The 14,157-nt window shown below is 42.6% G+C and overlaps 1 protein-coding gene across 1 annotated transcript in view; it reads right to left on the bottom strand.

Annotated features, from left to right (window-relative positions):
• Window positions 1–5,387: 5,387 nt before the first annotated feature.
• The window catches only part of KCNH6 (potassium voltage-gated channel subfamily H member 6), a 39,778-nt gene continuing 31,008 nt past the window's right edge, over window positions 5,388–14,157 (bottom strand). The window contains exons 10-14 of the mRNA XM_027873253.1: window positions 10,661–10,757; window positions 9,978–10,259; window positions 9,626–9,806; window positions 8,510–8,744; window positions 5,388–5,429 (exon numbers count right to left, since the gene is read on the bottom strand). Of these exons, the coding sequence (XP_027729054.1) occupies window positions 5,388–5,429; window positions 8,510–8,744; window positions 9,626–9,806; window positions 9,978–10,259; window positions 10,661–10,757 (837 nt within the window). The remainder of the gene's footprint in view (window positions 5,430–8,509; window positions 8,745–9,625; window positions 9,807–9,977; window positions 10,260–10,660; window positions 10,758–14,157) is intronic.

The raw sequence follows: 14,157 nt of genomic DNA, 5'->3' as shown, positions 1-14,157 counted from the left end.
CCGATCAACAACCCTGCAAGGTATGTTACCCCATTTTACAATTGAGGATACTGAGGCAAACAGGTAGATAACTTGCTCAGGATCACACAGCTAGTGTTTGGGACTTCATTCTAACTCAGTCCATCTTGACTCCCAGCCCAATCCACTTTGCCACCTAGCTTTTTTTGGGGGGAAGGGGGAGGGAGCAACCAGGCAGAGGAAGGGGAGGGGGCGGGCAAGATCAAGGTTTCTTTTTTTTTTTTTTTTAAGGAAATTGGCATTAAGTGACACAGGGTCACACAGCTAGTAAGTGTCAAGTGTTTGGTCTGAGGCCGGATTTGAACTCAAGTCCTCCTGACTTCAGGGCTGGTGCTCTACCCACCTTGCCAGCTAGCTGCCCCTAAGATCAAGGTTTCTTAATCTGGGACCAAGAACATTTTTTTTTGAGATTTTGATAAAAGTATTTAAATATAATTGGTTTACTTTGTAATCTTTTCTCTTTATGCGCTTAAAAGCATTTTTCTGAGAAGGAATCTATAGTCTTCACCAGGCTGCCAATGGTGCACAAAAAATATTAAAAACCCCATGGGCTAGAATTGTCTCCAAAGGCCTTTCTAGCTCTAAGTCTTGTGACCTATGACTTTTGGCTTTACCAAATGATTCATAGTTGGAGTCCCTTGGAAATGAGGACACCCTTTGTCCTGAATCTATTTATTTGACTAAGAGACTTGGGTGGGTTAAAATGGGAATTGACCCAGAGTGTTAGAAGCCAATGCTAGCAGAAGATGAGTTAAAAGAGAAGACAAGGTACTTCTGAAAGGATGTTCTTAACAGCACTTATTACCTGTGAGATTATGGGCAAGTTACTTACCCCTCCTTGAACCTGAGGTAATTCTCTGAGGCTGTAAGTTATTGAGAGCTTGTAATTGCCATTGATGGGAGGCTTCCTATACCAATGATTCGACCCTTTTTTTTTGTATGAAGATGAGACAGACTGGAATTGTGTGCACTTTCTTAATTTTAGTTGAAACACAATGATACAGAAATACTTTGCCTCCTTTCTTTTAAAATAAAGTTTTCATTATGAACTTGATAGCCATCAAACACGAACATTTCCATTTACAAATGACAAAAAAGGATTGCATTTGCCACTGAATCTACCATGTAAAGCTTGTCATTTTTAAATTATACATCGACTTTAGCATGGTAGTATGGGTCCCCCATACAACTACCCTTGTTGCATGGGTCCTCTTTTGAATTTTGTGCCATGTACTTTTTACATATTTCATTGAAGTTTTTCTTCCTTCCTTCCTATCCTTTTTATCTTCCTCCTTTCTTGCTTCAATATCCCCCCTCCAAAAAAAAAGCTATCCTTTGTAATAAATGAGTATAGCCACCAAAATAAATGAGTGCTATTAGTCCTGTCTGAAAATGTCTCATTTTGCACATATAGTCTATAATCTGTCTACCAAAAAATGGAATATGTGCTTCATTGTCAATTTTCTGGAACCACAATTGGCCCGTGCATTATCAGAGTTCTTAAGTCTTTTAAAATTATTGTTTTTACACTGTTATAATTATTTTTCAATTATTGACTATAAGAGCATAATAGCCAAACTAGGATTTTACTTTAAAACTTGAGTTTGTTTCTTTGCTAAACCTCAGCAAAAGCATAGCAAGACAATAGGCAAAATATCTAAAGTGTGACCTTTTCCGTTCTACCTGCACCTCTTTTCCCATTAGAAGTCACTCATGTGGGGGATGGGCAACTAGGTGGCAGCTAGGTGGTGCAGTGGGTGGAGCACTGGCACTGGAGTCAGGAGGACCTGAGTTCAAATCTGGCCTCAGACACATAACACTTAATTAGCTGTCACTTAACCCCAATTGCCCTCACCAAAAAAAAAAAGTCACTCATCTCTTCATATATCAAAAACCTTGGTCTCTTAGGTTTACATCAAAGTTCCTAGGTACACAATTTATTAACAGGATGATAAATAATAACATGAATATAAAATGATTATTTACAATATCTTAGCTCTTAAAAAGATAGCAGTCAGTCACCTCTAACAGCTCTTTCAGCAGAAGCTCTTGCTTCATACCTTGTGAATAAATTTGGGTCTACTTCTCTGCATTGTCCCTTGACATCATACCCTCTCTATCTCCTCCTTTATTCTTGTCTCTGATAATTAGGCAGTTCTTCTTTTCACCCATGCCAACCTTGATCCTATCCCTTCCAGTCTTCTGCAACAAATTGTCCCCATTATCATCCCCTCCCTCTCTAATCTTTCATTTATCCCTTCCAGTAACAATTGGTTACATCCCTGCTGCTGATATTCCTGTGGTATCCTCTTTCTTGAAAAACTCTCACTAAACCCTACCATTCCCTTAAGCAATCATCATCCTTTATCTCTCCTCCCTTCCCAGCCAAACTCTTTGAAAAAGTAGTCTGCATACTCTCTCCATTTTCTCTTCTCTCAATCACTGGTCAACTTTTGCAGATTAGTTTCCTACTTCATCATTCAACTGAAATTGTTCTCTCCAAAGTTACCAACGATCTTAATTGCCAAATCCAATCCTTATTCTTTGTGCCCTTTTCTACAGCATTGACTTTATAGGACCATCCTTTCTTCCTGGACATTCTCTCCTCTCCGAGTTTCTGTGACATTTTTTTTTTTTTGTTTTTTTGTTATCCTCTTACCTACCTGACATGAAAGGGTCCCGCTTTTTCAATAGCCTCTTCTAGAGCATGATTTATGTCATGCCCTCTAACTCTGGAGATAACCCACATAACTGTCCTGGACCCTCTTTTCTTTTTTTTCTCTAATCTTTAAAAAAATTTAATTTATGGAATAAGACAAGCGTTTTTATAACAGTATAATAAAAAAAAGATTGCACATGAAACTGCAAATCTATTATGTGCAACTTGCTATTCCTTTTAAATATAATAAACTTATGTAAATTTCTTTTTCTTTATACTTTTTTACTTGGTGACCTCATCTACTCCCATGGATCTAATGTTTTTAGATAAATTTTTATTGATATCTTTTGTTTTCATATTATCTACATTTCTCACTGTGTCCCTCCACTCCTCATACCCTCAACATCTGGTTGGTGAGAGCCATCTCCTATAATAAAGAAGAAAAAAAGAGAAAAAAATCCAACAAACTAACCAACATTTTGTTTTTGTTTTTGCTTTTTGGTGAGGCAATCGGGGTTAAGCGACTTGCTCAGGGTCACACAGCAAACTAACCAACATTTCAAAAAAGTTTGATATTATGAAATGTTATACACTCTGTCAAAGGTTTAATCGTCATCTCTATCCTAGTCTCTCTCCTGAACTACAGTCTTGCCTCACCAACTGCCTGTTGGCCATTTCAAAATAGATGTCCTCTGGTCATCTCAAACTCAATATGTCCATAACCAAACTCATTTTCTTTTCTCCCTAAACCCACCTGTCTTCTGAGCTTCCCTGTTTCTGTCAAGGGCACCATCATCCATTCTTATAGTATGTCAGTTTATTAACCTTGGTGTCCTCCTTTACTGCTCTCACTCATCCCACTTATCCAATAAGCTGCCAAAATTTATCATTTCTTTCTCCACAATACTCTACAGCTTAGCCAAACTGTCCTTCTTATGGATACATGGCATATTATCTCCCTTCTGTATGCCTTTACCTAGAATGCACTCCTTCCTCATCTCAGCCCATTGAAATTCCTGGTTTCCTTCAAGACCCATTTCACACTGCACCTTCTGCATGAAGCTGTTCCTGATCATCCTAACTCCTAGTATCTTCTCTCACAAGGCTACCTCTTACCAGCTTTGAATATACCTATGAATTTGCACATTGCCCCCCCCACTTCTAGAATGTAAGCTTCTTTAATAAAAAGGACTATTCCACTTTTTTGCATCTCCAGCATCTAGCACAGTGCCTGGCATATAGTAGGCACTTAATGAATGCTTACTGATTGATTGATTTCCTGTTCCTCTGCCAGTATTGAAGGAAAACTAGTCTGGGGCAGGGAGGGGGAAGGTGAGGGAGTTGGGGAGGGAGAGAAGTCCCAAAAAGAGAAAATCCTGCAAGATCCTCATTCCTACACAAAATTCACATTTTCCTGCTCTCCTAGTCTTTGGGAGTATATGAGTTAAATTATTTTGTATCATCTTAATTTTAGTACCCTAGGGACAGAGCTCCAGTTGCTCCCACCCCACAGCTTTGCCATTTGTACACACCAGTTCCCAGGACTCTATAATGTGACATAGAATATGAATCTATTACTACATATTTAAGCTTGTCCTTTCCTCCACATTTTTAGTTTAGTTTTGTTTTTTAAGATTATCACAACTGATATGATTGTGGAGCTAAGTAAGTCACTAAGCTGGACATTACACAGCCGTATCACACATACAACCCAGTAGGAGTTTTGATGGATTTATTAGCTGGCTGAATGCCACAACTTCCCCAAAGGGACCCAGGTGGCACTGCAGATCTTTTAGAAAAGTCACTTTGGGACAAACATCAGAGGAGTGGAGACTGAGGAAAAGCCATTGTGAATGGATTGGAAGCTATGCCTTTCCAGGGAAGTGTTAACCATGGAAGGCAGCCTGAGTTTTCTAACCAGAAACAATTTTTTTCATGGTGGAAGTCACTTAGAACATGTACAATTAGTTCTAATTGTGGGGGAAAGGTGGTGATCTTGTCTCTCTTTCTGGATTCTGGATATCTGTCAGTGAGGACCAGAGACCTTTGCTTTTCATCCAACTGATTCTCAAAAGCCTGGCCCTGAACAACAAGATGGTTCTTTCCTCTATCACATGGTAATGTTCTTTCTTTCTCCCCATTGCAGGAGAACTCCTCTTCCACGTTAGCATGATTTATGAAGATGGCTACCGAGAATCTGGGAAAGATGTTGAGTGCCTGCCTTACTGTCATGAGACAAAGTTGCTTTGGGATCTTCTTAGATGGTACTTGGAAGCTATTATTCTAGGGAAAATGGTCATTAGAGACCATGCTCTGGAGAGGTTGGCGGAGCCTCACTCCAAGCCTTGGTGATGTCTTCCTACTTTTCAAACCCCTATCCTACATACATACATATACCTATATAGGACACCCAGTCCTATCAGCGAGGGTGTCAGTTGTATGGGAATCAGTGAGTCAGATTCCTAGATCAGCCATGCTGCTGAGCCAAATCTGAGGAGTGCTTCTGGAAGTCCAGCTGTTTGGGAAAGGGTCAAAGGTATTCAAGAAGTGAGGGAAAGTGGGGACAACGTCTGAATCCCTATACTCAATGCAGTCTCAGAGGGGATGACTGAGGGGACAGAAGTTGGTCAGGATATAGCTGCTCATAAAAGAGGGTTGGGGTATCATTTGATGCTACCAGAAGATAAATGTCACTGGATGAAGAATCTCTTCATTTCTGAATATATTTTTCCAGGTCACTGTAGCTTGGAGTCTGGAAAGGGGGAGAAAGAAAGTGTGAATGATAGATATCCTTCAGGCCATTCCAAGGCACAATAGGACTGGGTCTCCCCACTTTTGAAAGGACCTCCTGCTCCTACTTATGTGTCCACTTAGATGGCTCTCAGAGATCTACCTCTTCACATCCAGATGACATTACAGATTACAAGAGTTGGTAGAAATGGAGATCCTCTGGTAAAAACCCTTTATCTTTATTTATTTCTTTTTAAAATGAAAATTTTTTCCAATAAACAAAAATAGCTTTTTTTTTCTCCTGCTCTCCTCTATGGATTGAAAAAGAAAGAAAAACAAAACCTTTGTAACAATTATACTTAATAAAGCAAAACAAATTCTAGCCTTGGACATATCTAAAAAAAGTCTCCTGATCTGCACTCGAAGTCCATCCCAGATCTTTGAACAGGTGGGTAACGTATTTCATCATTGGTGAAATCCTCCATCTTTAGGCTACAGAATGTTAAACTAAGAATTCTTAACTTCAATTTTGTAACATTTCAGGATTTCTCTAATTATCTCAAGGAGTATTATAAAATTCCCTCTTCTCCCATGAGTTATGATGAACTTTAATTTAAAAATAAATATGTATAACACCCTGCTTTACCTTATCAGACCTCTAAGTCTTTTTCTGCCCTAGGAAGTAGGAAGGAATACATGAATGTATAAATCAAGGATTCAGTCTTTGTTGACCTCAAAACCTCAAATTATTCCACATTTTTTCCTGTTCAGTGCAATGCCTGTCTAGTCACTGGGCACACAAGATACCTGAGGTGCCCTCTCCCTGCCCCAACCCTAAATTCAAAGGACAAGAGAAATAGATTAATAGACACAAAATGGAAGACACCTGGGACCTTTTCCTATGAGATCTTGTTTGTTCCCTCTATCTCCCAGAATTAAATAGCTCAGTTGATGAAGTGTTAGAAAGGCTGATTTCCAAAATCCAGACATGGAGGTCCTACCTCTTTTTCTTGTTTTTAGGCAATTGGAGTTAAGTGACTTGCCCAGAGTCACACAAGCTAGTGAGTGTTATGTGTCTGAGGCCACATTTGAACTCAGAGTCGTCCTGACTCCAGAGCCGGTGCTTTATCCACTGTGCCACCTAGCTGCCCACTGCCTCTTTCCTATTAACATATACTGGCTCAAGGAAGCTTCTGCATGAGTGGGAGGCTGGGTATTCCTCAGCAGCTTTCTTCCACCCACCCTTCAGCTGCTCCATCCTTGCTATTCTAACAATAGGATTTTTACATGGGGAAGAATATGTTACAGAAGCAAACCCACAAGATGGAATAGAGGTGTGCCGAATGAGATAAACATTTTTAGACATGGTCAACGTGCTGATGTGTTTTGCTTAACTACATTTAGTTGTTCTAAGGGAAGAGTACGTGTGTGCCCATGAATTAGTGGGTAGTGAAAGAAATGAAATAAAAGAGCATCAATAAAATATTTATAATACAGAAGAAAACAAACAAAAGGTCAGACAGACACAGATGGGGCAATTTCTTACCATCTTGTTTAAAAGAAACTAACATAATCAGAACAAGTTAGTCATTTCATATACAATCTTTTTTTTTCTTCTGTATACAATTCTGTGAGTTCCTTGAGAGTGATCTCAGCATTTAGCATAGTGCCAGGCACATAGTAGGCACTTACTAAATAGTAGTTAACTGACTACTGAAATATTGTTTGTTGATGATTGTTAGTTTCATAATAAAAAAAAAAGAAAAGAAAGAATCCAGTAAAAGACTGGGAAATGCTGATTTGTGTCCTGAAGACACTTAAGTTTGGATCTCTTTTGCTAAAGCAAACCTAGAAGTATTCAACTTATAGAATTTTTGGTCTCCTGCTACATGTTTTGTTAAGACCCCAAACCACCTCCCCGGACCTCTTTTTAACACTCTGCCTTGAAGAGGTTTGTTGTTCAGTCATTTCTGACTATTCATGACCACATTTGGGGTTTTCTTGGCAAAGATAGTGGACTGGTTTGCCATTTCCCTCTCCAGCCCATTTTACAGATGAGGAAACTGAGGCAAACAAGGTTAAAGGACTTGCCCAGGGTCACACAGTGAGTAAAGTATCTGAGGCTGGATTTGAATGCATGTCTTCCTGATTTGAGGCCCAGCACTCCATCCACTTTGCCACCTAGAAGAGGTTATCTCTACGCTAATAGGGTGCTGGTTCTATAGGGGCAGGAGCAGAGAAAGGAACAAAGGGGAAGTTAACCTTAGAGTGGGAGAGAGAGGCAGGAGTCCAATCAAGTCTACCAGGAGTGAAGATAAGGACTTATCAATAGCAAAAGACTTATCTGACAGGCTTCCCGAACAGCCTACATTAGTAACTGATGTTTAATAAGATAGATCTTGAGGCGAGCAAAGTGCCAAGGGACTGCTGAACTCAGTAATTCCTACAATTTGACACTGCTCTAATAGATCTTTCTGTTAATAATCTGTAACTTTCCACCTGGACTAGGATTTGAGCTGTCCTTAACTCGTTTGTTACCTTGTGAAAGGAGTCTCAGCTGCCTAGGATAAACTCCTCTCTCCTAAAGGCATTGGGTGTGTGTGTGTGTGGGGGGGGTATTTCTTGACCTATGACCTCAAGGGTATTTACCTTGTCCTCTGACTCTCTAGCCTCAGATGATCTATCTGAGATTTATTCCTTCCTCCATCCCCCACCGTGGAATGCAACTGGTTCCTCACTGGCAAGTCCCACCCCGTCTCCCAATGGGGTTCTCATATTCCTCATTGGAAAAGAATAAGAAGTCCCGACTCTCTCTGCAGTACCTCTGGCCACAATAATCAGAATCCAAGCTCTGGGACCCTGAACTAGTTAAGAAATGTTCTTTGCAACTTCTTCTGAAAAATACTTGAGCTCCCATGCTCTTGCCCTACTTATAATATTAATAGAATCTAGGACAGAGAGCAAAGCAAGAATCAACGTCCGGGCTTGAGTTGCTCTGGGCTGTATGTGTGTTAGTGTCACTGTAAATAGATCCTGATCCTGAGAGAGCAGTGGCCATCCTGCCACGGCCACTAAGGAGGGGAAATGCTCTGCTCTGCTCACCTGTCCAGGGGGTGTGGGATCTTCTCTAGACAAAGAACCCTGCAGCTTCATGGGTCCGGGAGCCTCAGCACCAGCAGCAGTAGCAACAGTAGCAAGAGGAGAAGGTGGAGGAGGAAACAAGCCCATGGACTCTGAGTCTGGAGAGACAGGGTCATAGGCAGGGGGCCCTTGGGACAGATGGTGGTGCAGGAGCTTCAGAATGATGCTGAGATCTGAAGACATCTGAGATTCCAGCCTGCCAGAGAGATCCTGGAGGTCAGAATGGGATAGAGACACCAGGGAGCAAAGCAGATTGGGAAGGATGGCTCTTTCTTCTCTGCCTTGCAGGCTATGCGTGATAGAGTTTTGCCTCTTGGCCTTCATACCAGCCACCATTGGCTCATTACTTATTACTATCGCTGCTCATTATTTATTATTCTCACTACTCTGCAATGCCTTTAGCAGAACCCTGGCACCAGCAAGCTGGACCTGCTTTTACCCCATTAAGGACTGTGGGGTTGATCATTCCCCTGGCTCTCTTTGGGGCTGTACTGGGTGAAATCATATGGCTGATTATATTTTAAGGTGTTTGGGTTGGGAAAGTTATAGGCAAAGGAAAGGTATATACATTCAGGCCATTATCTCTACTCCCTCCCCACCTGAGAATGGGACTCTGCCCTTAGAGACACAATAAGGTTAAAACCCATTATACAATCTATACATCTACACAATTGTATAGTTCTAACAACTAGACAATGTAATAGGAATAGCATATAAAAGATTCCTGCACTGGGAGGGACTAGATGGCCTTCTAAAGTCCCAATTTTTTTTTTTGTGAGGCAGTTGGGGTTAAGTGACTTTCTCAGGGTCACTCAGTTAGTAAATTGAACTCAGGTCCTCCTGACTCCAAGGCCGGAGCTCTATCTACTGAGCCACCTTGCTGCTCCCTAGCGTCCCATTTTCAAATTTAAGATTCTATGGTTTGTCAATAAAAAGTGGTCACCGATGCACAAGATTCATCGTATCCCTGCTTGACCAATAGGAGGAGCTCTTGCAGCACCAATTCCAAGGCCTCTCTTTTAACTTCTTGCTCCCTCCTTCCTCCCTACTCAAAATGTCCTGGAGTGAGCATCTCACCTGCTCAGCTGGGTCCTGAGGCACTCCAACCTGGAGCCCAGATCTCTTGGCCAGACATCCTGGCCTCCATCCTGGGGACTGTGCACCAGGGGTATGTGCTGGCAAGGCATCCGATGGGGAGTTGCAGGATGGTCAGCCCAGAATTCAAACACATCTTGGGTGCCTGGGAGCCTAGCTCTGGCTGTAAATGAGAAGAGAAAGCCAGGAGAGGGAAAGAGGCAGGGTCTGGCTTGATCTGACCTGTCAAGGTCAGTTTCTGCCTACCTACCCATCTTCCTATTCCTTCCACTTTCCTCCCTCCCCTGCCATGATGGAGCTAGCTAGTCTGGGAGAAGGCAGAAGAGCTACTCACCTGAGTACTTCTGGATATTGCTGCCTGCCTGAGCTATGGAATCCATTTTGGGATTGATGGGGTTGAGGCTGGCAGAGGAGAACTCTTCCTGGGAGCGAGGGTGGACTCTGGGTCTGGAGGAGTTAGAAGGACTTGGAGGTCTGGTCTCAGGCTCACTGCTTAGGGAACTGGTCAAGGAGCTACTACAGAACTCATCCCACGGGACCTTGGCAGGGGACCCCTGCAGGTGGGCCAGTGGTGACTTCCTCAATGCTTTCGTGCCATCCATCCCTGGAGAGATACCTAGAGAGGAAGGGGTTAAGGGAGAGGGCCATGGAAGTCCAAAGGAACTGAAGGGTTCAGAAATACACTTACTCCCAACTTACTCTGAGTTTCCAACCCAGAGGGAAAAGGTTTCCACACTTTTACCCCAGGTGTTTGTCATTAATGGAAAATAAGAATCAGGGGTTGAGGGATCAGGCTTTTAGAGGGCCCTTCCTCATGCTGGTTCCTTCAGGGTCAGGAGCATCAAGGAACAGAGATTCTTATTCACTGAGGGAGAGAGGACCTCGATGATCCCTTCTAAGCTAACCCTCCCCCAAAAGAGAGGATGAGGTTGAAAAACTCCTGGGAGGGGAAGGGACTGGGGAACAATACTGACAGAGGCTGGGGTTGGGGAGAAGGGAGGGACCAGCTCTGCTTACCAAGCTTGCAACGTTTTAGAACAGATTGAGGAGGCCTGGCCCAGTGGTAGGGGACCTCCTGGTCCTGGCTGGGTGGTGATCGGGAAATCCTGTCTACCTTGGGGGAACAAGAGCTTTGTATAACAGATAGCCAGATCGCCTTCCCTGATCACACTCCCACTGCCTTGTTAGGGTTCTTGAGGTCCTCCAATTTCCTTGCAATCACTATCTTTGTATATGTTTTGTTTCTCTACCCCTAACTTCCAATACAATGGACTTGAGGGCAGGGATGTCTGCTTTTTGCCTTTGTACACGCAACCCTGATTACAATGCCTTATACATAGTAGGTGCTCAATAAATGTTTTGATTATGCTCATTCCCTTCCTGATCCTTTCATGATTCCCATAGGAAACAGATTCTAAGCAGGAGATAGAGTTCAGAAGCCAAGAGTAGTAATTTCCAAAGTGGAGGACCGTAGCATGAGCTCAAAGGCCTACATGTAAACCAGTGAGAGTGTGGGAAGATAGATCTCTCTTCCACCTCCCCTCAATAGCCAGTCAAAGATCTTATCTCCAACATAACCACACTGCCAACTCTGTCCCTCTATACACCCATGTGAACCTTGAGTATTCTCATTAGGGGTAGCCTAGTAAATGGTTAACAACTAGCTCTCCTTAAAAAGTGTATGGCGTGACACACTTTTGAATATGCCAGGCACACTTTTAAATTTAATCAGAATTACTATGGGAAGGAAACATTTATATAGCACCTACTATGTACCAGGTATTTTGCTAAGTGCTTTTACAAATATTATCTCATTTGATCCTCACGGCAACCTTGCATGGTAGGTGCTATTTTTATCCCCATTTTATAGTTGAGGAAATTGAGGCAAATAGAAATTAAGTGACTTGTAAGGGTAGCGTGGCTAGCAAGTCTCCACTGGAGACCTCTGTGATATGTTTCATGGGATCCTGGGTCTCTCATCTCTAATAGTCTTTCTGAGGATTTACTGAGAGATTCAGTGCTTTATAGAGAACCTCTTCCAGAGAGAGGAAACTCTGCTCAGGGCTTTTAAGGGTATTAGAGAGGAACCCTAGTTCCAGCCTCTGTCTCTTCTCTGACTCTCACTGGGAGAACAGACCTAGTGGTATATGAAATTTCGAGGATGGTGGCTGGTGGGGCACTAGTTCCAATAGCAATGGATAAGGAAGCCTAATTTCCATACCAAGGACAATGTCACTCAGGACTGGTCATCCTTGGTCAAGCCAGCGGGCTGAAGAGGCCCTAGAATCAACATTCCATCCTGGCATGTGTCTTAGGGTGCTCACTACTCCAGGGCAGACCACTCTCTCTGGCAGCTGGATCCAGAAGTATGATTTTTACCAAGTGTCTAGTGTGTATATATATGTATGTATACATATATGTATATATACACATATGTTTATATTTGTATCTATCTATCTGTCTGTCTGTCTGTCTATCCAGCTTTTGTGATTATAGGGCTGGTGATGGGTCTGGGTCTGATGTCACTGGTTTTGGAAGAAGCAAGCCAAGAATTTCAACATGGGGGATGGGGAATTGGTGGCATGGTGGAGAATGGTCAAGCCCTCCAGGATGCAAACTTGTAAAGAAGGCCCTATCTGATTAGCACTGGCAGGTAGCCAGTCCAGAGGTATTAGGGCCAAATTCTCCCAACTGGTTCGAAAAGATTTGGGAGTGTGTGTTTAGGGGAGAGGGGTGGGCAGCAGAGAGAACAGGAGGGAACTGAATGTTTTAGAAGCAGTGTTATTATCCCTCAATCACACAGCCAGAGACAGAACTAGAAACTGAACTCAGGAGTCCTGGCGCCACCACTACTTTGCCAGTCTGCCAAACAGCCAGTGGAGATTTCCCCCTAGCTTTACCAATAGGACTTTATGGTAGTGACTTTAGAGATCATCTTGCTCCAGGGTCCTTAACCTTTTTATGTCCTGGATCCCTTGGGCAACCTTTTCAGAATAAGGGTTTTTTTGGTTTGTTTTTGAGGCAGTCCTTGCCTAGGGACACACAGCTAGTAAATGTCTGGGGCAGATTTGAACTCAGGTCATCCTGACTGCTGCTCTATCCATTAGGCCACCTAGCTGCCCTCAGAATAAGTTTTTAAATGCATGAAATAAGATACATATGATTACAAAGGAAGCTGGTTATATTGAAATACAATTATCAAAGTATATCTTTTTAAAAACAAGTTTGTGGACCCCAGGTTCAGAACCTCTGATCTAGTCCTGCTCCCTCATTTTACAGATAAGAAAGTGAAGGCCCAGGAAGGGAGGCAGCATAGCATACATAGTACTTTGAACTAGGAGTTAGAGGACAGTGGTTCACTTCTTGGCTTATGCATAGACCTGGTATGTAGGGATCCTCCTTACCCTATATTAAATTTGCCCTCATCTTCAACATAAAACCCACGTGAATTTCTTCTTGGCCAATTCAGAATGCGTGAGCATTCAGATTCATTGCTAACTCCTTAGCAAGTCTTCAAATCCATGGGTTTCAGTTTCCTTATCTCTAAGATGCATGGGGTATGCTGGAATTCACGCTTCTTAAACTATAGGTTGTGACCCCATAGGGGGTTGTGACCCATAGTTTAAGAAACACTGAAGGGGTAACAAATGGAAAAAGTTTAGAAGACCTCTCAGGTCCCTTTCAGGTCAAGATGGATGACCATAAAAATTGATTAATCTCAGGTCACATAAGAAGTAACAGGGCTGAGATTTGAATCCAGGTCAAATTCAGTGTTCTTTCCACTATATTTCATGGTTTTCACACTGGGCTGAATTTTCTTGTCCTCTTGGACCCCCAGGGTAGTGGTAATGGGGTGTCACTCACTTTTCTGAAGCCTTAGATTGGGAGTTTTTAGTGTGCAATAACAGCATTAGTGGCCGTGTGAACTACACCATCTCAAACACTTGGTAGCCCCAAACCAAACCAGTTGGAGAAACTCAGGCTCTCTGACATTATCTCCCTCTTTTAAACCCCTGCTTGGCAGGATAGATGGTCCTCAACAAAGATCTTCAGAGATGAGTGCTCCAGGCCCATTTCAAAGGTGATAGATGGGATATGGGAGGGGTAAACAGCCAGCCTGATGAGGTACCCATAATTAGGGTGGGAATACTAGAGTTTTGGCACAGCGTTAATTTAGGGGTTACTGACATTTGTTTTCCTTCAACAGGTTAACATAGAAGGCTACCAGAGGGTACCCCTGCCCTACTTCCTCCTTTGGTAGGGGTTTCCTTTGAAATGACCTTGTGTTATCCCAGGGTCCCTGTGTTTCTTCCCCTGCACCCCCACTCCTCCCCACCCCACTGATGCAAGGTTTCAAGGGTTTCTATTCGCTGCGTATAGCTGGGTCCTAAAGTCTGAGGTCTTTCCCCATGCCACACTCAACTGGATTGTCTTAAAAAGTTGGCTTGAATGTGTGTTTCTTCCTTCTTGTCCCCGGATACTTTTTTGTAGTGCTTGCCCTGGGTGACCGAATT

Source organism: Vombatus ursinus, unplaced genomic scaffold, assembly GCF_900497805.2.
Source record: "Vombatus ursinus unplaced genomic scaffold, bare-nosed wombat genome assembly UNPS02014801.1, whole genome shotgun sequence".
Lineage (NCBI taxonomy): Eukaryota > Metazoa > Chordata > Mammalia > Diprotodontia > Vombatidae > Vombatus > Vombatus ursinus.
The sequence above is the reverse complement of the archived record's forward strand: the minus strand, read 5'-3'. Positions and strand labels throughout refer to the sequence as shown.